The sequence below is a fragment of the Rutilus rutilus genome (assembly GCF_951802725.1).
Source record: "Rutilus rutilus genome assembly, chromosome: 13".
Classification (NCBI taxonomy): domain Eukaryota; kingdom Metazoa; phylum Chordata; class Actinopteri; order Cypriniformes; family Leuciscidae; genus Rutilus; species Rutilus rutilus.
In genome coordinates, this window is record NC_140218.1 from 4,993,250 (window position 1) to 5,020,200 (window position 26,951).

The following is a 26,951-nucleotide window of genomic DNA, read 5'->3' on the forward strand; positions in this document are numbered from 1 at the left end:
ATCGCGATATTGTAAATCTGTGTTGGCGCTGCCGCTGACCCAGAGAGAGTCGTCATGAAACAGCTTATTGGGAACAGCGGGTTGGGAATCGTAAGACATTTTCCGGTTCCGGTTCCCATTCAATAAAATGATTAAAACAACTAATAAAACACAGCAGTAAGGGGAAAATGCACAATCCTGTGTGTGTTTATTTCTTATACTTGTCAAATGAGTTTAACAGACTGGTAATGTCAACAAACTTTTGCAAAAATAAGGAAAATAAACATTTCTGCATCCTCTTGGAGAATGTGGGACTCTCCTATAGCTTACAGTGTCTCCAGCAGTGGAGAACACCCTCTCAGAAAGGGGAGAATATGCTTGAACACACATGTAAGATCCAGACAGGTTTAAAATGGGTTTGAATGATTGATTCATAAAGACTTCACTTGTTTCACTACTGGATGAATCAGCGCTCTATCAGTTACAGTTTTTTTCAATTGTTTACACGCAATTTTGAAAATCGGGTTCTTTTTTTCAAAACAGAATAACAATTATCCAAACACCACACTCAATTTGCATAATTCCTAGATTGTTTGCAAAATGACACACTTCAGTCAAAACATAAACACATATTTGTGAAAATGCTATTAGTTTTCATTTGACCAACACAGTGCTCAATGATCAGACACTATTGCAGCCAGTTACACACAGCTGTGATAAATATAAAACACATTTGTAAAAAAACTAATTTTAGGAAATAGCATGTGCTAGATTTTTGGCCAGACATTGTTATGTAAGGGATAATTTAGATGACAAAAAAAAAAAAAAAAGTGACATACCCACAACATTCTTCATGATTAGTTTGAGATATAGGGAGAATGTACACAAATAGGCCTACTATAAATTTACAAAGCACTGCACAACACTGATGCTGTGACTGAATATTTCAAGTATTTATTTCAATACTTACACAGTATTTCTTACCATAATCAGTTACAGTAATCAACCAACAATGAAATCAATGAAACAAAATAAAATATGTAGACAAATAAAAATTACTGCATGAAGTACATACACTTTGACTCTGAAGAAAAACTACTGTAAAAGCAACAAGAATACTGTAACTATTCATCATCTCTCCGTCTGGCTGGATCAGGCCATAAGATTTCATCCACATCACAGGCTATGTCTTCAATGGCATAAGTCCTTCCCTACCTCTTCCTCTACCTAGGCCTCTTCCTCTACCTCCTTCTCCTCTTCCTCTACCTCCTTCTCCTCTTCCTCTACCTCCTTCATCTCCTCTTTGAGCTCCCTCTCTCATTCTCACTCTTCTTTTTCTTCTAGCTCCTTCCATCTTCGTTGAAGACAGGTGAATTCACCTGCTACCTTTTATAGCACACCTGAGTGCTGCGTTTTCAAATTAGCACATGTGTGCTTCCACACCTGGTGGTTGTGTTTATCCAATTCGTTCATTAGTGTGGTCATTGGCAATCCGGTGCTTTGTAATGACAAGGAAGTAACCTCACAATCCTTATCTGTGTCTAAGGTGTGAAAATGTGTGTAGAGTTTTACAAATCACTGTGTGTAATGTTTTGCAAAAAGGGTGAAGCAGACATTGTGTGTAATGTTGTGCAAATCTGTGGAGGTGTTTTGCTCCTTGGAGTAGAATTTTGCAAATTGTGTGGAAATTTTTATTTTAGTGTGTAAACAATCGTAAAAAACTGTAATAAACTTCTCTCTGTTTATGTCTCTGACGCGGTGAGTCCCACAGGCGCTGGGCTAACGTTACTCCGCCGCGGTGCGACCCGACCGCTGTAAAGTAGTCCGAGTCTAAACGCTTATTACAGGCTTACCGTAGTGATTCAGGATAGGACAAAAACACGCTTTGAAAAAAGGCATTCATGATGTACTCGCTTATTGTATAATACAATACCATCATATTACAGACAACTGGTGTAATTATGCAGTTGTGGAGACGAATGATGATTCCAGAGCAACACATGCAGATACACTACCAGCCAAACGTGCGGGATCGCTAATATCTTTAAGGTTTTAAAAAGAAGTCTCTTCTGCTGCATTTATTTCATTAATAATAACAGTAATATTGTGAAATATTATTCCAATGTAAAACAGCTCTTTTCTACGTGAATATATAGTAAAGCGTAACTTTCTATTCATCAAAGAATCCTGAAAGAAAATTGTACACGACTGTTTTCAACATTGATAATAATAATAATGAATGTTTCTTGAGCATCAAATCATCATATCAGAATGATTTCTGAAGGATCATGTGACACTGAAGACTGGAGTAATGATGCTGAGATTCAGCTTTGATCACAGGAATAAAGTACACTTTAAAATATATTAAAATAAAAAAAAACTGTTATCTTAAATTGTCATGATATTTAATAACATTATTGTTCTTTTGTATTTTTAATCCAATAAATGCAGCCTTGGTGAGCAGAAGAGACTTCAGATCCAGATATATGGATATATTTTCTTTTTGTATTACCGTCATGTTCACTTTGTTTCATTTTCCATAAGAGTGTTATAAACACTCACTTCCAGCCAATGGTCGCACACGGGTTAATGATATCGGCGTGAAGCGACACAAGTGCGTTCTGAAGCTCACACCAGAAGTGATGCGGAAGATGAGCGGCATTCCTGTGAGTTTCACAGTTCGCTTATATCACGCTTCAGAACGTGCTGACGTTTAAGACAAACATGAACTCCTGAATGTGTGTGTGTTGGCCGGAAGCAAAGGCTTATATTGTAAAAAGTTTGAAATATTTGTTTCACTTCAGAAGCACTGATTCATCAGCTGGGGTTTATGGATTACCGTCATGTTCACTTTGTGTGGTTTCTGAATCCACTTGCATTACATGGACTCACAGAGATGATTATTTGCTTACACTACAATAAGGTTTCATTTGTTACACACTAGTTCACTACATTAGTTAACATGAACGAACCATGACAGATTCTTCTACAACATTTATTAATACATGTTTTAAATCAAAAGTTGTGCAGTGGTGTCCATTAAGAATCACAGGGAAAGGGATTGGGCGATTCGGCCGTGGTGAAGTTCTCTGGCACATGCCGTACATCACCAGTAGGGGGCAGTCCTGTTTCTCTCTCAGTTATAGTGGCACTGAAGACAATAATGTGCAGCGATGTGTTAAACTCTCTCTGGTGCGTATTGACAGCAAGCGGCGAGCTCATAAACGTGTGAGAAACACATTTGTAAGTAGAATATATTGTTGATGAACAGCTCAAATAGAAATTAAATATTAATGATCAGTTATCAGTGGTTCTTACATGCTTGTCATGGGCGTTTGTAGCATAAAAGAGTGTTACAATAACTTTTTAGTGAACTTATAAGTGCAAATATCCCGTCCCATTTTATCAACCCTAATTCCCACATTGTGGAATTATTACACTGTGAATTCATTTCTTTGACATTTAAATGACATATAAAAGATCTTTTGCAAGGACACAATGACGAAAATGTGACTTATGTCAGTCTAACATAAAATGATACTGCATTTTGATGTCTATCTTTGCCAAAGATATGAACCTTTCAGACATATTAAAATATTTTAATAATATTGTTCATTCATTGGCCACTTAAAAGTACGATCTGTAAAAATGAATAAATGAATAAAATCCCCCGGTTCACTCGAGCAGAACCAGTCCTATTTTAACGTTTCTGATCCTGCGTTTCTTCTGTATTATAAACGTTTCGAAACCGGTTTGATTAGAACAAATACAGATTAATAACGTTATTTTGTTTGACTTTTTTTTGTAGCCTAGTTTATAATAATAATAATAATACTATTTAGGCTATAATACTACTACTACTAAGTGTTGCACGGTGTACCGATACTTCAAAAGTATCGCGATACTCGGAAATTAAAAACGTCACGATACCTAAATTTATCAGTATCGATACTTAAAAAAAAAAAAAAAAAAAAACCTCCCTATGGACGTCTGTGTTTATTTCCTGACGCACGCAGCAAAGAACCTGCCGCTGTCAGTGTCATGTGACAAAACACTACAGCGAGATGGCTGCATGTGCGAACACAAGTGGTCCACGACTCGTAGAAAAAGATGACGCGAGGAGTGACATATGGAAGTACGTTGCCTACCTTGCTCTGTTGCACGGTGCACCGATACTTCAAAAGTAAATCGGAAATTAAAAACGTCACGATTCCTAAATTTATTAGTATCGATACTTCTAAGAATGACCGCGTTCCAGATTTGTAAGGCCGGCGACACACTGGCTGCGTGTCGTGTCCGTTTTTATTTCGGCTCCTATGTTAACTGCCTGCGTGACACACGCGTCTGGGCGCAGCTCGAGACGCGCGGAAAACGCGTGCATGCCAGAAATAGAACCGGCGCCTATTTTTCATGCGTCACGCAAGCGTGTTGGAAGCGTTCCCAGACAAAATAGAATAGGAAAAGATGTTTCTATGTCATTTTGACACGAATACATATTAATAAATGACATTTTGATGTTTGAAAGTTTTGACATAAATACAATATAAATGTAATTTAAAAAGATTTTCAAATATTGCACCTCTCAATCCAGAACGAATTATTCTGTAGCCTATTTTGCCGTCAACACTGCCGACGTTGTATTTGCTGCTATATATTTATGTTTAACATGAAGTATAGGCCTTCCACAACTCTCTCCCCATATGTCAAATATATCACCAATGAGGCTTATCATATGTTACTAATATTAAACATTGTTTAATATAATCGCTGTTCATATTTTTATTCAAAGTTCAGAATCAAGATAAAGCTCTTATGTTTCTTATGATAAATGAGATAATGCTGCTAAATTTATAAAAAAATTTACCTTGAATGTCATTGCTCTAATTTATTTTTTATATTTTGATATTTCATATTTTGTTCAAATGTTTAATATATCTGCTGTTAATATGTTCATTTATTAGTGTGTTATATTATTAGAATGTTGTCCCGGTTTTAAAATAAAGCACAGCAATGATATTTGAGAGTGTTTCTCCCTTTTCAGGAAAAGTATCGAAAAAGTATCGAAATCGCAATACTTGACTTGGTATCGGTATCGAAACAATAATTTTGGTATCGTGACAACACTACTACTAATAATATCTCTCTTTTCTTTTCTTTGTTTAATGCCATGCCAGCTTCTATGGATATATATATATTCAAGGTGAGGAACAGGTTTTTTATTTAAATAAAACTAAATAAGATGCCAAACGAATTAATTAAAGTGAAAAAGCCTACATTCCTCATTCGGCACGAATCCAGATGTTTCATGATTTGCGAATCAAGCTGAACTATTAGGCCTATTATGTAGGCTAAGCTTTGTACTCGGCATTACTGACGTAAAATATCATCTTTCCCATATAACAGCGCAGTGAGGCGGTGGACACGCTGAACTAACATTAATAAAGGCTATTGCTCTCTGTTAGTTCATGTTAGTTAATGCATTAACAAATGACACCTTATTGTAAAGTGTTACCAAAAATGTAATACAATTAAAATAAAATACTTAAATAATGCAAACAACTCACTGGATAACATTGGGCTGCATATAAAGAAACAAAATGCATGTGCCATGGAGAAATAAACACTTGCCATTTTTCTTTTGCTGGATGTCTATTGTCTATTTGCATATCAATAAAGATTTGTTTAATACAATGCAGATTGAATTTGTCATTTCTACAACTTTTATAGCACTTCAATTGTAAAAATTGTGAGCCTGACATATTACATTTATTATCATCAGCACTCCATGTTCAAAGATTTACTAGCTGTCAGTTCATCTCTTATACGCTGCTGCCATCTAGTGGCTGTTAGTTGTAACTCTAAAAGTATGGGGAACTTCTTAATGTCTGTTTAGTAATTCATATTTTATCCTTCATTTGCTCTCCAGAAGCCATATTTGAGCACACACACACACACACACACACACACACACACACACACACACACACACACACACACACACACACACACACACACACACACACACACACACACACACACACACACACACACACACACACACACACACACACACACACGTAGATTCCTTTAAATGTTAAGGGGAAGATTAAAAAAGAGAAACTGGATCTGTGAATTCTCACAGAATCACAATTGAATTCATATCTTGCTACTCAGTCAGAATCTTATTAACCTGGAGTCCCAGTCTCTGTCACAATAACCATATATGTAATGTTTTAGGCCTATTGGCAGACATCCGTTTAAAATGTAGGCAATGGCATATAAAGAAGCTTTTCTCCATATCCACTTCAGTTTCTCAGCTTGCACTTTAATTATTGATTAGGCTACTTCTGTACTGGTTTGCGCTTGGCAAAGATGTTCAGATATTGTAAAGTATAGACTAGTGGTTCGTTTAGGATGGGAGCACTACAGAAAGATTCCGGCCAGAGAATCCTTTATCAGCTTTATTTCCAAGATCAGGATGCCAATATACAAGTTCAAATGTATGTGGTCTAAACAGAGAGAAAGAAAAAGAAATAATGCAATGGTAATAATAACTGATTAATAAACAAATAAAGGAATACTAAACAATGCTCATTGTCATCATTAACAACAGTACAGTACAGAAAATAATAATTTACGTTAATACAGTGCAACAAAATATGTCACTATATGCCCTTTAATATCTGTACTGCTGCACCTTTAAGTGGCTATGCAGAATGACACTGTATCACTATAACACTCGATGCAGGTAGTACCAAATAAACAGTAAATGCACTGCACTCGAACACAAAAGCATATCTCTAAATAACTAACACAAATAAGATCTAAATCGACATATAAAGGGCTAATTATTGCATACAGGAAACATGTTGCATATTACAGCACGATCTGGCATCATGACTACACTAATTAGTCACGCAGTTCAACAAATAAAACTAGTTCGCGTGAACATACATAAATTTCAAAACATTCATCACAACGCAGTACAAACATGCCACAGAAGTAAAAACTTACTTGCTTTTCATAAAACGCACACGAAAGTAAAGAAAAGGGTCTCCGAGTCTTCTCTCATCATCCCTGAGCACGAACAACTGAGCAGCGCACTGCATTTCCTGTCCAGGCGCAGTTCACGTGATGGAGCGTTCAAACGCACATAGGAAACTTCAGCGCTGAACAAATAGGCTTTCAGACAAGGCCGCCCCCAACTGTCCGCATGGCAGTTGAAAGAGTAGGAGAAAGTCTATTTGGTGGTCTCTTCTTCGTCCTTGTCCTCCAGTGCTGGGAGCAGGATGAGCCGGGCGACTGGACGAATGTAGGTGCGGTCCTTCACTTGAACACTGATAGTCCGTACGCGTCCATCTGCTCCTGGATGAGTCTGGGTAATCCGTCCTACTGGCCATGACGCTCTGGGAAGTTGGGGATCCACGATTAAAACAACGTCGCCTATGGAGAGTGCCTTACCGTCTTTCCTCCACTTACTGCGCTCTTGTAGCCCTGGTAAGTAGTGACTGATGAAGGATGACCAGAAACGATCGGCGATAGCTTGGCTGTGCCTCCAACGTCTTCTCCCGAGGTCACTGGGGTCGTAAACTGCTTGAGGCAGCGACGAGTCGTGACGGCCCATGAGGAGGAGGTTAGGCGTGACCGGGTCTGGATCAGAGGCATCTGATGACAAGTAGCCTAAGGGTTTCGCATTCATTATGCCCTCGACCTCCACTAGGATTGTCATCAGGACAGGTTCAGGAACAGTCTGATCTTTAAGGACAACGCGAAGTGCAGTCTTGATAGATTTCACTTCCCTCTCCCATGTGCCACCAAAGTGCGGCGCACTTGGAGGATTGAATCGGAAGGATATCTGCTGTTCAGCGAGTTGCTCTCTCCACTGAGGTGCCATGGCAGCAACGGCTTCACGCAACTCTCTCTCTCCACCAACAAAGTTGGTACCATTGTCCATGAGGAGTTCGAACGGTCTGCCACGTCGAGAGATGAATCTTCTCAGTGACAGCAGGAAAGCATCTGTATCAAGGCTTTCTAATAAATCCAGATGCACCGAGCGAGTTGTCATGCATTTGTAGACAATGCCCCACCTTTTTTCAGTGCGACGACCGATCCTCACTTGGAAAGGTCCAAAGCAATCAACTCCGGTTGAATAGAACGGTGGCTTATGGAGTCGTAGTCGAGCTGGTGGGTAATCTGCCATCTTCGGTACGTCAGGTTTTGCTCTCCATCGTCGGCACTCCAGACATGAATGCTGATGCTTTCGAATAGCCTCTCTACCACGAATGATCCAAAACCTGCGTCTGATCTCGGCAAGAACTCGTTCTGGCCCAGGGTGCAGTAGTGACTCATCAAAATCCTTGATGATAAGCTTCGTCACGGGATGGCTTGGGTCCAGGATAACTGGGTGGATAGTATCCAGGTCTAGTCCTTCAGCATGCCTTAACCTGCCACCGACTCTGAGTAGCTCCGTGGCTCCTTCATATTTTGGTGACAGAGATGCGAGACGACTGTCTGAAGGAAGAGTACGTCCAGCTTTGAGAGCTCTCAATTCTTCAGCAAAGCAGTCGTCTTGAGCCTTTTGTAACATCAGCTTCTCTGCTTGCAGAAAATCGGCAGCGGGAAAGTGTACTGTAGTATTAGCATCAGCCGCCCCGTGAAGGGAACTAGCAGTTTCCTTCAGAAGCTCTTTCCAGTTGGAGAACTTACTGGGGTCCGGAAGTTGAGTTGGCAAGATGCTGGACACAGTTCCCACAAAGGCAGACTTCCTTAACTCTGTGGTGTCTGGTTCTACCTCAGATGAAGGCATGTTGGGCCACTCCCTCTCAGATAAATGGAGGAAATGTGGACCTTTGTTCCAGCGATGATCCTGTACCATCTCTTGCAGAGTGAGTCCGCGGGTTTTATCATCAGCTGGATTGCTTAGAGAATCAACATACCGCCATTGAACAGGGTTGGTCAGGTTCTGGATTTCTGCGACGCGTGTTCCAACGAACACTTTATAACGGCATGATTCTGATTTGATCCAGTGCAGCACAGTGGTGGAGTCTGACCAAAGAGTGATGTGCTCAGGTGGTACTGCAAGCTCTGTCTCGATCACTCTAGCCAGCTGTGCACCTGTAAGCGCGGCACTGAGCTCGAGACGCGGAATAGACAGCTGCTTACGGGGCGCGACTCTCGATCTGGCAAACACGAAGGAGACATAGACTTGTTGACTGTCGTCTGTCGTCTGCATGTAGGCTACTGATCCGTAGGCGCGCTCCGAGGCATCACAGAAAATGTGGATGTGACGGGTCGCGTTAGCAGTATCGGCGGTGGCTGGTGCATAGGGACGAGGCAGCTTGAGATGTTGCAAAGTGGGAATTTCCTTCACCCAACTCAACCATTTCTCCAGAAGGTCAGCAGGTTGGATCTTGTCGTCCCAGCCAATGTTGGCCTTCCACATGTCCTGAACAAGCACTTTACATCTTGTTGTGAATGGCACTATGTAGCCCAATGGGTCGTAAAGCTTGGCAAGGACACTGTAGACGTTACGAAGAGTAGCATCTGAAGATTCAGTATGGCGATGTTTGTAACTCAGGGTGTCGTTCAAACAGTCCCAGCAGAGTCCAAGCGTGGGCTCTTGGAGGTTGTCACTGGCCTTGGATAGCCATAGCTCACTACTAGCCGACTGTGCTTCAGGAGGTAGATGTGCTACAACTTCAGGCATGTTACTAGCCCATTGCCGGATCTCGAAACCTCCCTTGTTCAGAAGTGCTCGCAGGTCATCGACTAGACCCTTGGCATACTCAGCTTTACTCACACTGTGGAGGCAATTGTCGACATAGAACGAGTGCTCGATCACGTGCATGAGAGGAGAGTCTGGTGGTTCATGGTCTCTGATGTGCTGCTGCAGGGCAAAGACCGCACAACAGGGGCTGCACGTTGTTCCGAATGGTAACACCTCCCATTGGAATATGCGTGGTTCAGATGTCCTCTGCATGTCACGCCACAGGAATCGTAGGAGTGGTTTATCACTGGGCAACAAGCGGATCTGGTGGAACATTGATTTAATATCTCCGCTGATGGCCACAGCATGACATCGAAACCGCATCAGGACTCCAATCATGGTCGGACCGAGCGTTGGTCCCGGCAGGAGTTGGTCATTCAGGGACAGGCCGTTAAAGGAGAAGGAACAGTTAAAGACTACTCTATCCTTTCCATTGTGGTGCACCATGTGATGAGGTACATACCACGACTCTGTGGACTTTGCTGCCTCTTCTGTAAAGATTTCCGCGACATAACCAGACTGAACAAGTTTATCCATCTCCTTGCAATATGAGGCTGCTCGAACGGTGTCCTTGGCCAACCGGCGCTCAGTGCTGCGTAGGTTAGGCATCACGGCATCTTGCTGAGCACAGAGTTGGATGACTGGCTGACGACGCAACAGTGGAGTAGCGTAGCGCTGGGTACCGTCGACAGATACACGTTCGGAGGCTGTCTGTAAGAGGATGAGTGCCTGCTGATCTTGCTTGGAACGCGTTGCAGTCTTCTCACTGACATAGGGAACTGTGTCAATGTGCCAAAGGCGTTCCACATTCCTGAGGAGTTCAGTATATGAAGACTCGGTGGCGATGTGCAGACAGGAAGACTGGTGAGAAGAGACTGGCATAATGTCAGAAGGACCTTGCAAGGACCAGCCTAGCCTTGTGCAGATGGCTATAGGACCGCCAGATGGGCCTGCTCTGACTGGCTGTGTAGGAGTGAGAAGCTGAGGCATATCAGAGCCGATGAGGAGCAGAGGTTGGGCTCTATGGATAGACGTCAAAGGAAGTCCTTTGAGATGCTCATAGCGCTTCTGGAGAGCTGCTACTGGGTATGTGTGTTCAGATAAACTCAGACTGCTTGCAGTGAACGCATGTTGAATCCAAAACTTTTTGTTTGGCGTGAAGATGGGGGATACATGAAAGCTAACTGAGGAACCTTTCAGTTCCTTCACCTCTTGCTGGACTGTCCTCAGATGAAGCATCTCTGGATGCTGAGAGAGTTGTAGTTTCTCTACAGCTTGTGGGAGGATAATCGTTCTCTCCGAACCATCATCGAGCACTGCAAATGTCTCAAGAGTGCGATCTCCATGATGCAGAAGCACTTTGACAACCTTCAGCAACACTCTCTGAGGGCTTCTGGGCTGCTCAATGTAGACAATGGGCTTCGGATTAGTGACCATCAGCACTTTCTGGGATGACTCTTGGATAGCGTCATGCAGGACTGTAAGGTGTTTCTCTTTGCAAATCTTACATGGGCGTTTAAGCGTACAGGCTGTAGATTTGTGGCCGCGGCCGCATTTCCAACATCTGTCGCCTTCCTGGATCCACTTCTTAATCTCAGCAGTAGACAGTTTCTTGAAGTCGGAGCATGAGTTAAGGTAGTGCTCCTTATTGTTGCAGAACGGACAATAAGGACTGAGTTTGAAAGCTTGGGACTTCGACTGAAAGGTCTCCTTGTCAGCTGTCTCCCCAGAGCAGAGGAAGACTGACGCTGTTTTATCTTTGGGCTTTGAACTACGTTGATCTCTCTTTGGAAGGGTAGGCCCTGTAGAGTTGTAGAGAAGAGTAGCTCGACTGGCGAGACGCTTGGCTTGAGCCTTCATCTGTAGCCACGCAGCGAGGTCGGGCAGGGAGTAGGTGAGCTCTGAACCTGGCTGCAGGATGCCGCGAACGAGACAATATTCCACAAATCCATCTCTGTGGGAAGGAGACATTTTGCTTAATAGACGGTCAACATGGGAACCACACCTGAGCTCGTATCCAACAGGTCCCTCTAAAGTGCGTAGCATACCGACAAGCGACTGGACTGAGAGAGCGAAGGAGTCGAATGCCTCTGCGTCTCCTGACTTAATGGCTGGGGAGTTGAGTATTGCCGCTAGTTCACTTTGAACCAGTTGTCTTGGCTGGCCATATTTGTCTTGCAGAGCTCCCAATGCAGCTGTATACGGTGCGGGGTCATACATATATGATTTGGCCAGCTGCAGAGCACTCTGAAGCTTGAGCTGACTCAGGAGAACTTGATATTTATAGTGCTCGCTGAGATGAGGGTGACTATTCATCAAGTTGTCGAACGCCATCTTCAAAAGTGCGAAATCACTTTCTTTGCCGCTCTCGAAGAAGGGAAGTGTCGGTTTAGGAATGCCGTAAGATGTAGCAATTAGGGTCTCCATACCCGGGTAGGTCCAGGGTGGTGCCGTCTGAACTGGTGTTACAGTTGGTATACTGTGGTGAGCATACTGCACTGCGGGAGGTGGCGGTGCTACTGTAACTGCTCGTGGTGGCATTGTGAAGCTTGTACTAGTAGCTGAAGCCCCTAGGTAATGAGACGGGAGACTCGTTGTGACAGAAGACCTTGCTGCTCCACCTGCCTGGGTAGTTACCGTGGAGAGGACGGGAACGAATGAGACAGGTGCAGATGGAAGTATAGAGACTGATGCAGCAATCGGTGCTGCGCTGACAGGAACACTGATCTGGGCACTCGTGACGGGATTAGCAGGTGGTGCTAATATCTGAGTAGGAACAGTGGAGAGAGGTGCTACCTGAACTGGCGCTGGATTTGGCTGTTGCACAGGTGGATGCTGCATGGGGACCAATGGCACCAGAGGTGGCTGTTGAGCCAATTGTGATGGCAGAGGTAGATTGGAGAATGTAGCAGGAGCTGACGACGTAGACAAGGAATCATCGTTTGTCCCTGTCAGGTAGGTCTTTACAAGACTGGCAATGTGTACCTCCTTCTCGAGTTTCTTCAAGCGCCTGCGTCTTCCCATCTCTCTAGCTATTCTCTCTTTAGCCAGATGTGCTTCCTCTTGTAGCCGCTGTCCTTCTCTGGCTTGTGCATCCAATGCTGCAGCTTCTAAGTCAGCTTTCCTTTCTTCTTCTATTTCCTGTTGTAGGTCAGCTAGCTCCAATCCTTTGATCTCCTCCTCTAAAGCAGCTTCTTGTATATCAGACGTACTTCGAAATAGATGGAGTCCGTAAGATAACTGAGAGGACCGTCGTGAATGTGCAGCTGACCGGTAACTTGTCAAACTCCTAGCTCTGGTTGACTGAGCCTGGTCTGGTTGTCCTACAGGGGTAGAGGAGGCTTGGATCACAGGCTGTTGATAGGGCAGAAAAGTGACTTCGTACTGGGCCAAATGTGCAGGTGGACGAGGGTCTCTCTTGGGTCGGTCCGATGACTCCTGTTGCTGACCATCAGTTGCTGACTCCATAGTGTCGGTGTAACCCTAATCCGGCTCGAAGGACCAATGTAAAGTATAGACTAGTGGTTCGTTTAGGATGGGAGCACTACAGAAAGATTCCGGCCAGAGAATCCTTTATCAGCTTTATTTCCAAGATCAGGATGCCAATATACAAGTTCAAATGTATGTGGTCTAAACAGAGAGAAAGAAAAAGAAATAATGCAATGGTAATAATAACTGATTAATAAACAAATAAAGGAATACTAAACAATGCTCATTGTCATCATTAACAACAGTACAGTACAGAAAATAATAATTTACGTTAATACAGTGCAACAAAATATGTCACTATATGCCCTTTAATATCTGTACTGCTGCACCTTTAAGTGGCTATGCAGAATGACACTGTATCACTATAACACTCGATGCAGGTAGTACCAAATAAACAGTAAATGCACTGCACTCGAACACAAAAGCATATCTCTAAATAACTAACACAAATAAGATCTAAATCGACATATAAAGGGCTAATTATTGCATACAGGAAACATGTTGCATATTACAGCACGATCTGGCATCATGACTACACTAATTAGTCACGCAGTTCAACAAATAAAACTAGTTCGCGTGAACATACATAAATTTCAAAACATTCATCACAACGCAGTACAAACATGCCACAGTAGTAAAAACTTACTTGCTTTTCATAAAACGCACACGAAAGTAAAGAAAAGGGTCTCCGAGTCTTCTCTCATCATCCCTGAGCACGAACAACTGAGCAGCGCACTGCATTTCCTGTCCAGGCGCAGTTCACGTGATGGAGCGTTCAAACGCACATAGGAAACTTCAGCGCTGAACAAATAGGCTTTCAGACAGATATCTCTATGCCTAGTAGACCTACACCAAACGCTCATTAAAAAAGTTTTGCCAAAAATCTGTAATGGAAACGCCCCTAGTGACAGTTTCATGTGAGAGTAACGTATGATCTTACCCCAGTGTCTCCAGTTTACAGTGAGGATTCGCCAGTACAGCAGAAAACAGCTTCACTCCTGAGTCTCCTAGTTTATTATCAGACAGATCCAGTTCTCTCAGGTGTGAGGGGTTTGATCTCAGAGCTGAAGCCAGAGCAGCACAACCTTCATCTGTCACACCACAGCTCATCAACCTGTAGAGAACAATGACACACTCTTCACTCTCTCAGATCCAAACAGAAATCTTTGCTTTTCTTGATTGTGTTTATAATTTGTGCAATATCTCTTTTTTAAACAATGAATTCAATATATCAGTAAATTTAACTGTTATTGTAAGAGATTATGTCTCTATGTGAGGGAGAAAGATTATATGAAACTGATCAAATGGAATACATTGAATACATTACATACATTAAATATAAATGTTTATGTGCATACATTACAAATGCATATATTTGAATATAAATTTCTCACACATATATCATAAAAACTGGTTAAGTAGATCACAAATCAGGTCAGATAGGTAAGAGCTTAAATGTGACTCATATTTTTTGTTAAACCATTAATTTATAATGTTTAAGTAAGAACTGTTATAATGTTTTAACAGTGATGCTTGTTCTCAGTGTTACTTACCGAGCGCATCTAGTTGCTGTAACCACAGGCATCAGCTTCTGGAGAACTTCATCTCCTGTGTTCTTCTGTGTGGCACTAATTGAAAATAAAAATTATTTAAAGTAAAAGTTCATTATTATTAATAATAATAATAATAATAATAAATATCATAAGTAAATAATACATTATACCTTCCTAAATACCCTCAAATAATTGTTTTAATGAAACACTGCTTTATAAAGGACATGTGAAAAAGTGGTTTTATATCTATAACTGTAGAAGCCTCGTATTCAGCCGTCACTGATTAGTCTCTTCTTCTTCTCGTTAGTGTTGCTGTGGCAGGGCTATTAGTCTGCATTTACACTACAACACTATTATGACACATCAGGTTTGTTTGTCCTGTCCGTTGCTATGGTTATCACCATGGAGACACTTAACTCCCGAGTCGGGCGGGGGGGCAAGAAAAAAGTCTTTTTGTACCTGCATCAGCAAATTATTCCTAGAAATTAAGCACACGAGTTTGTTTGCTTGTTACTTGCTTATTTACATACTTGTTCATTTAATAATTAGTTTTATTGTCACAGGAAATGATGCGCACAAAATGTGAATCATTGTCCTTCATTTTGCCAGCAACTGGTGATAAAGAAAAATGATGATGAGACATTAATCTAATTTATTTTCTTAATACTTCCTTTTGTATAATAATAATATTAAAACTTCATTTAGGAAAAATACTTCCTATTAAATATCTTTATATTAACTGGCTTTTTTATGAATGCAATACAGTGACTGACAGCCGTCTGTGTCTCCCAGTGTCTTACATTATTGTCAGTTTAGTGTTCAGTGATTCATTTACACAGAAACTAAAGATAACATGTATGCCTTCATCTCCGAATACATTATCTGTGTCTTACATTTCATAATGAACTCAGATAAACTCAGTGCCGACTCGTTTTCCATCAGTTCTTTTACATTAATTAGAATGTGTGCAAAGGATTGTGGGAGATTGAAGAACAGGAAGGATATACTTGATGCATCCTTCAAAATGAGCTGAATTAAAGACACAAAATGAAGTCTGTCTTCAAAACATCCTTCAAACTGAGACGGCCTTCAGAGGCGCTTGATGACGTGGCAGTCGAGATATGCAGTCTTACTAGGACACAGCCACGGTTTGAGGAACACACGCAAATGATCTACAATATCCCAGAAATCAGTCTGTGCCCCGTGATTTAAACACCTCTGATCTCTGAGTTTCTCTTTGTTCATAATGTTTTAGACTGTAATGATTGCACTCAGTGTTACTTACCGATTATCTCCGTATCCAATTAATCTCCACAGTTCAAACCTCTGCAGTGTCTCCTCTGAGGACAACAACACAAACACTAAAGCTGACCACTGAGACGAGGAGAGTTTCACAGCACATAATCCTCCAGAGCTCGTATAAGAGCTCGTATGAGGTTCAGCTTCGTTCACTAGAGAAAGATCACCCAGTTCATTCAGACAGTGAAACAGATTGATGTATTTATCTGGAGAGGGATTCTCACTGATCTTTTCTTTAATATAGTCAGCTGTTCTCTTATTGTTGTGAGAGCTGTTTGCTGTCTGTGTCTTCAGTTCTTGTAAGAGACTCTGGTTAGACTTCACTGACAGACCCAGAAGGAAACGAAGGAAAAGGTCCAGATGCCCATTTTTACTGTGTAAAGCCTCATCCACAGCTCTCTGATGGAGATCCGATGGGGAAACTCTGCCTCCATTAGTTGGTTTGGTAATCTGGTCAAACACATTGATGTTATTGTTGATAAAGGAGAGATGCACATATAGAGCTGCTAGATGTTCCTGAATGCTCAGATGAACAAAGCTGAAGACTTTCCCCTGACACAAGCCCAACTCCTCTCTGAAGATCTGAGTGCACAATCCTGAGTAAACTGATGCTTCTGCCTCATCAATGCCACACTCGCTCAGGTCTTCCTCATAGAAGATCAGGTTGCCTTTCACAAGCTGCAGATAAGCCAGTTTCCCCAGTTTGACAATCATGTCTTCATCTTTCACTTTCTTCTCATAGTCCTTCTCATGTTTGATGTTGGTCTGAATGAGCAGGAAGTGTGTGTACATCTGAGTGAGAGTCTTGGGAATCTCTCCTCTCTCTGCTTTCCTCAACATCTCCTCTAGAACAGTGGCTGAGATCCAGCAGAACACTGGGATGTGGCACATAATAAAGAGGCTCCTTGAGGACTTTAGGTGTGAGATGATCCTGTGGGCCAGACGCCGATCACTGATTCTCTTCCTGAAGTATTCCTGCTTCTGTCTGTCACTGAAGCCTCGTACCTCTGTCACTCGATGGACACACTCAGAGGGGACGAGATCCGCTGCTGCTGGTCTGGAGGTGATCCAGATGAGAGACGAGGGAAGCAGATTCCCCTCAATGAGGTTCTTCAGCAGCTCGTCCACTGAGGCTGATTCAGATATATCACACAACCTCACATCGCTCTTAAAGTTCAGAGACAGACGACACTCATCCAGACCATCAAAGATGAACAACACTTTATACTCATCACTGGATATTTCCATTTCTTTAGTTTCGGGGAAAAAGCGATGAAGAAGATCTGAAAGACTGAGTGTTTTGTCCTTCATCAAGTTGAGCTCTCTGAAAGCGAGTGGAAATATGAGCTGGACGTCCTGATTCTCTTTCCCTTCAGCCCAGTCCAGGATGAGCTTCTGCACAGAGACTGTTTTCCCAATGCCAGCGACTCCCTTTGTCAGCACAGTTCTGATGGGTTTGTCTTGTCCAGGTAAAGGTCTAAAGATGTCACTGCATTTGATCGGTGTGTCCTCTGTTTCTGCTCTCCTGGACTGTGTCTCGATCTGTCTCACCTCATGCTCATTATTGATCTCTCCACTTCCACTCTCTGTGATGTAGAGCTCTGTGTAGATCTCATTCAGGAGTGTTGGGTTTCCCTGCTTTGATATTCCCTCATACAAACACTCAAACTTCTGTCTCAGATTTGATCTCAATGTGTTGAGGACTTCAGCAGGATTAGAGTCATGGCTGTAAGATTAAAATACCACATTATTACACAAGTCAGAGAAGTAAATAGCCATAAATTACAAAACTATTTATGGGACACAGAACATCATTAGGTTTCTGAAATGTGTAAATCATTAATCATGTGTGTGAGTGATGTGTGATGTGAATTGCAGCACCTAAAATTAAACAACAACAACAAAGTCCTGAATTTTACCTGAAACCAGGAAACATGCTTTCATTAAAGTCTTGTGGTTGAATCACAGGCTTGGACACAGTTTTGTTTTTAACTGGTCTGGATGGAAGAGTTGACCTTAAATCAGAATGAAGAGGGTAAAGAATCAGACACACTGATATTGATGTAATTGTGTCATTAACTGAGTAACAGACCAACAGCTTTTACAGTGTGTGAATGTATTAACAATACAACACATAGAGCTTTACACAAGAGCACAATGATGATCATTAATAGACCGAAACCAGCAAGATTGTAACTCATGAAACTGCTGTATATTAATAACAATTTCATACAAATAAAATACAATAAGCACATCTTTTATAGAAATGATATACCTGAGATCAGGCCGTTTGTCTCCACTCTTAAACATTAGTGGCGGATCCATAGACCAGTTACTCTTCATAGACACACAGCTGGACTCTGGGTTTGAGCTCTTCTGCTGGACTGAACTGGAACAGAGAACAGATTCAGTTTAATCCTTTAGATTACTGTGAATACATTTATCCTGCATCAAAAAGTACTTTGAGGAAACAATTATCTTTTTACTGAATATTTCATTTTAGTAAAAAAAAAAAGTAACTGTTTCTGTAACTGTCTTTGATCTGTTTGTGTTTGTGTGTGTGGAGGGGTGGAGGTGTGGGGGTAATGGTAATGTAGTGTTTGTTGAAAGTACCTGCATCCTGGAGAACAATCTCCATCTCTGGATCCTTGTGAATTACCCATGATGAAGGGTAATACTTAATACTTCCTTTTGTATAATAATAATATTAAAACTTCATTTAGGAAAAATACTTCCTATTAAATATCTTTATATTAACTGGCTTTTTTATGAATGCAATACAGTGACTGACAGCCGTCTGTGTCTCCCAGTGTCTTACATTATTGTCAGTTTAGTGTTCAGTGATTCATTTACACAGAAACTAAAGATAACATGTATGCCTTCATCTCCGAATACATTATCTGTGTCTTACATTTCATAATGAACTCAGATAAACTCAGTGCCGACTCGTTTTCCATCAGTTCTTTTACATTAATTAGAATGTGTGCAAAGGATTGTGGGAGATTGAAGAACAGGAAGGATATACTTGATGCATCCTTCAAAATGAGCTGAATTAAAGACACAAAATGAAGTCTGTCTTCAAAACATCCTTCAAACTGAGACGGCCTTCAGAGGCGCTTGATGACGTGGCAGTCGAGATATGCAGTCTTACTAGGACACAGCCACGGTTTGAGGAACACACGCAAATGATCTACAATATCCCAGAAATCAGTCTGTGCCCCGTGATTTAAACACCTCTGATCTCTGAGTTTCTCTTTGTTCATAATGTTTTAGACTGTAATGATTGCACTCAGTGTTACTTACCGATTATCTCCGTATCCAATTAATCTCCACAGTTCAAACCTCTGCAGTGTCTCCTCTGAGGACAACAACACAAACACTAAAGCTGACCACTGAGACGAGGAGAGTTTCACAGCACATAATCCTCCAGAGCTCGTATAAGAGCTCGTATGAGGTTCAGCTTCGTTCACTAGAGAAAGATCACCCAGTTCATTCAGACAGTGAAACAGATTGATGTATTTATCTGGAGAGGGATTCTCACTGATCTTTTCTTTAATATAGTCAGCTGTTCTCTTATTGTTGTGAGAGCTGTTTGCTGTCTGTGTCTTCAGTTCTTGTAAGAGACTCTGGTTAGACTTCACTGACAGACCCAGAAGGAAACGAAGGAAAAGGTCCAGATGCCCATTTTTACTGTGTAAAGCCTCATCCACAGCTCTCTGATGGAGATCCGATGGGGAAACTCTGCCTCCATTAGTTGGTTTGGTAATCTGGTCAAACACATTGATGTTATTGTTGATAAAGGAGAGATGCACATATAGAGCTGCTAGATGTTCCTGAATGCTCAGATGAACAAAGCTGAAGACTTTCCCCTGACACAAGCCCAACTCCTCTCTGAAGATCTGAGTGCACAATCCTGAGTAAACTGATGCTTCTGCCTCATCAATGCCACACTCGCTCAGGTCTTCCTCATAGAAGATCAGGTTGCCTTTCACAAGCTGCAGATAAGCCAGTTTCCCCAGTTTGACAATCATGTCTTCATCTTTCACTTTCTTCTCATAGTCCTTCTCATGTTTGATGTTGGTCTGAATGAGCAGGAAGTGTGTGTACATCTGAGTGAGAGTCTTGGGAATCTCTCCTCTCTCTGCTTTCCTCAACATCTCCTCTAGAACAGTGGCTGAGATCCAGCAGAACACTGGGATGTGGCACATAATAAAGAGGCTCCTTGAGGACTTTAGGTGTGAGATGATCCTGTGGGCCAGACGCCGATCACTGATTCTCTTCCTGAAGTATTCCTGCTTCTGTCTGTCACTGAAGCCTCGTACCTCTGTCACTCGATGGACACACTCAGAGGGGACGAGATCCGCTGCTGCTGGTCTGGAGGTGATCCAGATGAGAGACGAGGGAAGCAGATTCCCCTCAATGAGGTTCTTCAGCAGCTCGTCCACTGAGGCTGATTCAGATATATCACACAACCTCACATCGCTCTTAAAGTTCAGAGACAGACGACACTCATCCAGACCATCAAAGATGAACAACACTTTATACTCATCACTGGATATTTCCATTTCTTTAGTTTCGGGGAAAAAGCGATGAAGAAGATCTGAAAGACTGAGTGTTTTGTCCTTCATCAAGTTGAGCTCTCTGAAAGCGAGTGGAAATATGAGCTGGACGTCCTGATTCTCTTTCCCTTCAGCCCAGTCCAGGATGAGCTTCTGCACAGAGACTGTTTTCCCAATGCCAGCGACTCCCTTTGTCAGCACAGTTCTGATGGGTTTGTCTTGTCCAGGTAAAGGTCTAAAGATGTCACTGCATTTGATCGGTGTGTCCTCTGTTTCTGCTCTCCTGGACTGTGTCTCGATCTGTCTCACCTCATGCTCATTATTGATCTCTCCACTTCCACTCTCTGTGATGTAGAGCTCTGTGTAGATCTCATTCAGGAGTGTTGGGTTTCCCTGCTTTGATATTCCCTCATACAAACACTCAAACTTCTGTCTCAGATTTGATCTCAATGTGTTGAGGACTTCAGCAGGATTAGAGTCATGGCTGTAAGATTAAAATACCACATTATTACACAAGTCAGAGAAGTAAATAGCCATAAATTACAAAACTATTTATGGGACACAGAACATCATTAGGTTTCTGAAATGTGTAAATCATTAATCATGTGTGTGAGTGATGTGTGATGTGAATTGCAGCACCTAAAATTAAACAACAACAACAAAGTCCTGAATTTTACCTGAAACCAGGAAACATGCTTTCATTAAAGTCTTGTGGTTGAATCACAGGCTTGGACACAGTTTTGTTTTTAACTGGTCTGGATGGAAGAGTTGACCTTAAATCAGAATGAAGAGGGTAAAGAATCAGACACACTGATATTGATGTAATTGTGTCATTAACTGAGTAACAGACCAACAGCTTTTACAGTGTGTGAATGTATTAACAATACAACACATAGAGCTTTACACAAGAGCACAATGATGATCATTAATAGACCGAAACCAGCAAGATTGTAACTCATGAAACTGCTGTATATTAATAACAATTTCATACAAATAAAATACAATAAGCACATCTTTTATAGAAATGATATACCTGAGATCAGGCCGTTTGTCTCCACTCTTAAACATTAGTGGCGGATCCATAGACCAGTTACTCTTCATAGACACACAGCTGGACTCTGGGTTTGAGCTCTTCTGCTGGACTGAACTGGAACAGAGAACAGATTCAGTTTAATCCTTTAGATTACTGTGAATACATTTATCCTGCATCAAAAAGTACTTTGAGGAAACAATTATCTTTTTACTGAATATTTCATTTTAGTAAAAAAAAAAAGTAACTGTTTCTGTAACTGTCTTTGATCTGTTTGTGTTTGTGTGTGTGGAGGGGTGGAGGTGTGGGGGTAATGGTAATGTAGTGTTTGTTGAAAGTACCTGCATCCTGGAGAACAATCTCCATCTCTGGATCCTTGTGAATTACCCATGATGAAGCTGCAGGAGAATCTGATGAGTTTGATCTCCTCCACTGACTCTGAATGAAGAAACATTCACACACTAAATTAAATGATTAAATTAAACAACCTTCATAATTTAGCTGAACATATCTGGAGTGTGGTAGAAAAGGATCGTGTGACTGCGTTAACTCAAGCTCACAGGGCCTTTTCACTAGAGGTGGGCGGATCGATCCTAAAATATCGATACTGACGTGGTATCGAAAAGGATCGATCCTCACATAAAAATATCGATCCAAATGTGTGTTTTTTTTTACCAGTAATTTTTATTAATTTAGCACGCAATTCAGTGCGTAAAATAAGCTTCTAAGTGGAAAAATAAGCGAATGTTAGCGGATAATTGTGTAGGATAGAACTTTTTCTCCTAATCATCTGGATACAAGACGAAACCAATCAATCACAGAGAGCGTTCGATGCTGGTCATAGGCACGTTTGGGAAACAAAGCCTTGCTTAGATGACAGAGAAACAATCGGGAGTTATTTAGCAATAAACAAACCAAAAGTGTACATAACGGTTCAAAATGTTGAGGACAGTAAGATTTTTTTAAATGAAATTAATATTTTTATTCAACAAGGATCGATGCATTATATTGATCAAAAGTGACAGTCAAGGGTTTTTCACTGTTAAAAATCTACTTCATATAAATGCTGTTCTTTCAATTTGGTTCATCAAATAATTCTGCATCATGGTTTCCACAAAAAAATTAAACTGTTTTCAACATTGATAATAAGAAATGTTTTCAAAGCTGTAAATCAGCATATTAAAATGAATTATCATCATAACTGGCGTAATGATGCCGAAAATTACGCTTTGATCAATTGAATAAATTACAGTTTAGTATGACATAGAAAACAGAAAGCCTATGTTAAATTGTAATATTACAGTTTTTACTGTATTTTTGATCAAATAAATGCAGAAGAGAATTAAAAATCTTACAGACCGCAAACTTTTGAACAGTAGGCTAGGTGTACAATAGTACTTTTACTATAATTAGGGTAGTTTTGTATAAGTCACTGACTAATAATTACAGGCGAGTTGAGAGCACAAATCACAAAATATTTAGTAGTCATGAAAACGTTTTCAGATTTAGCGATGCATTCACCTCATAAATCATGACACACTGCTCTAGCACAGGAAAGTGCATACAAGTTCAAGTGCATGCTTTTAATATTAAAAAATATTGGTATCGGTATCGGTATCGGCGATACTGGCCCTGTATTTAGGCTACATGGTATCGGATCATACCAAAATTTGGAGTATCGCCCACCTCTACTTTTCACACACACAAGTCGACCGTTGATGTTCGGGTGAAAAAGAAAACAAACCCCGACACACATCGACACACACTGATCCGATACAAAAAGAAAAAAAAAACGTGTTTGTTGACGTTTGTGTGAATTGGCCTATGTATGTTTACACATAAGCTAAACTTCTGGAGAATCACAAACATCACGAAACACAAAGGAAACACTGAAGTGAAAAATTAAAAACCTTTATTTAAGATTTCATATCAAACAATCACGTAAAACGTCCTCCAGAGATTCATATTAATATGAGAAAGTCACACATGAACACTCACCTTGATCAAACTTTTACAAGATACAGGATCTCAAATCCTCCAGCTTTAACATCATAAAACTACACTTCAATCCCTTTATAATGGCTGATAAACACTTTGATGTTCTGTTTTTTCCGTGTCTCGCATTTCTCCTGCTTAAAATGGCGACAGGAAAACTTACTTTCACTTTGTATGTGTGACGAGAGAGAGAGAGAGAGAGAGAGAGACGTAAACAGAGTATGGCAGGCGATCGGGGTCAAAAGTCTTTAAACGAAACGCGTGATTTTGACCGTGTCGACCATAGACTGTAAAAAATATCTTCATCCTCATATCCCCCAATCAAAATATCAATGAAATCATTGTTCTGTGCATTTCATGGTGAATTTGTTTCTTATACAAAAGTCCTCAAAGTGATAAAAAAGAAAAACGCAATTAGTCTTTTTTCCACCATAGAAGAATATGATTTAAAAGAAAAAACTTAGCCCCTTAATTTTGTTTATTTATTTCATTTTTGTTGTTGTTGTTGTTGCTGGTCCTCTTTCGTCCTTTTTTTTATTATTATTTTTTTTATTATTGAAAAAATCAAGATTTACAAGCAAACATGGCTGCATAAAATCCGTTTCTTCAGAATAGGACACAGAGAAGATATAGCCAGAGGGAGCAGCTCTTAATACAAACAGGAAATATATATGTAGTCTTAGTAACAAAAATAAGGATGATTTATAAAAGGAAAAGAAACTTTCATATAAACAAATTTAAATAGAAAAAAAAAACTGTAAGAAATTATAACATAACATGAGGGGAGAATTCAGTCATTGTTCAGCTATTAACCTCAGCTGGGACGTGTTTTAGGGTATTATATATATTTGTGCTTTAGGACCTTTCAGAGTTTTTAAGGATTTCATATACAGTTTAAATTCATTTTAAAAACAACAAATTTGTGAGATGATTTCACAATCCAAATGTTATGTCGGCACTGGAGACAGAGTTTGGGAATGAAGACATCTGTTGCTTAACCCGTTTATGTATATCACACCAAAATATCTGTATCACGTTACATGAGAAAAACACATGGTCCGTAGTTTCGACATCATTTTCACAGAATGCACATGTATTATCATCTGTACCAAAGCGACGTCTCAGTAATTCTTTAGAGGGGTAAATTTTGTTCATTACTTTGAAGTGCGTTTCTTTCACTTTAGGAGGTTTAGGGAGTGTTAGATACATTGTTCTTAATTTAGTGATTGAATATTTATCACATTTTTGTAGGATGTTATTTTTATTTTGCCTTTTAGGGTAAATATAATCAATAAAACAATTTCTAATAAAGTGGTTATAGTGCATTTTTTATCCAGGACAAAGATCCCTTGAATTGATAGTGGGGCCAATTGTGGTTGTATCGGATAATATGCCAAAATGTTTCTTGTTAGAAGGACAAATTCTTGGCCTAGTGCTTTATGTAATTTAGTAAAGTCTGATTTTAAGGGTTTGAAATTATGTTTGATGGAAAATTGTCCATAATTTAACAACTGTCCGTCGGTATCCATTAAGTCGGCTATGGACCATATATTTCTCCCACACCAATCCTCAAAGAACAGAGATGTGTTGCTGTGCAAAATATACCTGTTGTTCCAGAGTACAGATGTGTGGCGTGAGAAGTTATGTACGTATAACATTTTCCAGTACAAGAGTATTTATCAGTGAATCTCTGACAATGATATAGGTAATTTGTTAACACTAAAGTCCGCTCTAAGAAGAAATTCTAATCCTCCAATTCTCTTGAATAAGGTCTTGGAATACAATACCAAAAGGAGTTGCTTGTGTTTGATCCAAGATTTTAACCAGTTTATTTTTAAGGTTCCATTAAGGCAGTCAAAATCAATAACTTTTAGTCCTCCATCCTTTGTGTCTTTAACCATATTGCTTTTCTTCATATAATGTGGTCTGTTTCTCCAAATGAAGTTCAGGTTGATTTGGTTGATAGATGTAATCAGTGTTGTTTGGAGTGGCACTGGAATAGGCTGGGCAAGAACATCTGGATAAATATTCATCTTAGTTAGGTAAACTCGGCCTAGTGTTGATAGGTCCCTCTGTAGCCATATATTTAGTCTTGATTTGCATTCTTTCATTTTATTTTCTACATTCAGAAGCTGGCTTTCTTTTTGGTCCTTGGAGAGGTAAATCCCCAGGTATTTGATTTCTGATTTAATAGGGATATTACAGATGTTTTTCAGTGAAGTGTTGTATGTTTGGCAATAGTTGTTGAAATTTGGTATCTATCTTTTAAGAATATTGTTGTGTCGTCCGCTAGTTGGCTGATTATTATGTCTGTGCCAAGTACATAAAGTTTTTTTAATATCATTACAGTTTTTAATATAGATTGCTAGCATTTCTGTGGCTAAGATGAACAGGTATGGTGAGATGGGGCAACCTTGAGGAATACCCACATTAATCTTGAAGCTTGGGGTGGTACCACTAGGTAACAGGACACAGATATTAATATCTCGATATAATCCACCAACCCATTCTCTAAATTTGATTCCAAAGCCAAAGTGTTCGAGCGGCGAAAGAATAAATGGATGCTCCGCGGAGTCGAATGCTTTATAGAAGTCTAGAAAGAGAAGGAAACCATCATCCTCTATTTGGCTTCTACACTCAATGATGTCCATTACCAATCTTATATTATTATGTATTGACCTTCCTTTTAAGAGCCCTGACTGTGTATCTGCAATAAGATCTGAAATCCCTGTTTGAAGACGAGAAGCAAAGATGTAAGTTAGGAGTTTGTAGTCTGAATTTCTGAGTGTAATGGGTCTTCTGTTATCTATAATTCTGGGATCTTTCCCAGGTTTTTGAATTGAGACGATAACTCCATGTCTCATTGTTGGTGGAAGCACTCATGTTTCAAATATTTGGGTAAAGACTTGTAGCAGCAGGTCTCTTAAATCTGCCCAAATGTCTGTAAAAGTCACCTGTGAGACCGTCGGATCCGGGGGCTTTGTTAAGAGAGAGACGACCAATTACTGCGTCAAGTTCTGGAATTGTTATTTGATTATCACATGTTTGTTTGAGGCCATCCTCTATTTTTAGAATATGTTTTGCTATATCCTGAAAAAAATGTTGACAGTCCACGCTAGAAAATGTAGAGCTATAGAGCTGGCTATAGAATTTCTAGATTTCTGAAGAGATCAATTTTTCATCTGTGACTTCATTATTATCAACCATCAGGGATCTGATGCTATTTTTTTCCTGTCTTCTTTTTTCAAGACCACAGAAATACGCTGAATTGTTTCCCCTCC

At 40.4% G+C, this 26,951-nt stretch overlaps 2 protein-coding genes across 3 annotated transcripts in view; both read right to left on the reverse strand.

The window, feature by feature from the left end:
- The window catches only part of LOC311302516 (uncharacterized protein), a 197,792-nt gene extending 173,939 nt beyond the window's left edge, over positions 1–23,853 (reverse strand). For both annotated transcript variants that reach the window (XM_084428460.1, XM_084428461.1), the window contains exons 1-10: positions 23,674–23,853; positions 22,017–22,113; positions 21,679–21,792; positions 21,323–21,418; positions 19,390–21,129; positions 18,362–18,475; positions 18,006–18,101; positions 16,073–17,812; positions 14,788–14,862; positions 14,175–14,348 (exon numbers count right to left, since the gene is read on the reverse strand). In XM_084428460.1, coding sequence (XP_084284586.1) covers positions 14,175–14,348; positions 14,788–14,862; positions 16,073–17,812; positions 18,006–18,101; positions 18,362–18,475; positions 19,390–21,129; positions 21,323–21,418; positions 21,679–21,792; positions 22,017–22,066 — 4,199 coding nt within the window. In that variant the 5' untranslated portion in view covers positions 22,067–22,113; positions 23,674–23,853. The remainder of the gene's footprint in view (positions 1–14,174; positions 14,349–14,787; positions 14,863–16,072; positions 17,813–18,005; positions 18,102–18,361; positions 18,476–19,389; positions 21,130–21,322; positions 21,419–21,678; positions 21,793–22,016; positions 22,114–23,673) is intronic.
- On the reverse strand, positions 6,389–14,068 carry LOC311302515 (uncharacterized protein). The gene is made up of 2 exons (XM_084428459.1): positions 13,881–14,068; positions 6,389–13,375 (listed from the first exon to the last, which is right to left on the reverse strand). The coding sequence occupies exon 2, from the start codon at positions 13,211–13,213 to the stop codon at positions 7,220–7,222; it is 5,994 nt and encodes a 1,997-aa protein (XP_084284585.1). The 5' UTR covers positions 13,214–13,375; positions 13,881–14,068; the 3' UTR covers positions 6,389–7,219.
- Positions 23,854–26,951: the final 3,098 nt, after the last annotated feature.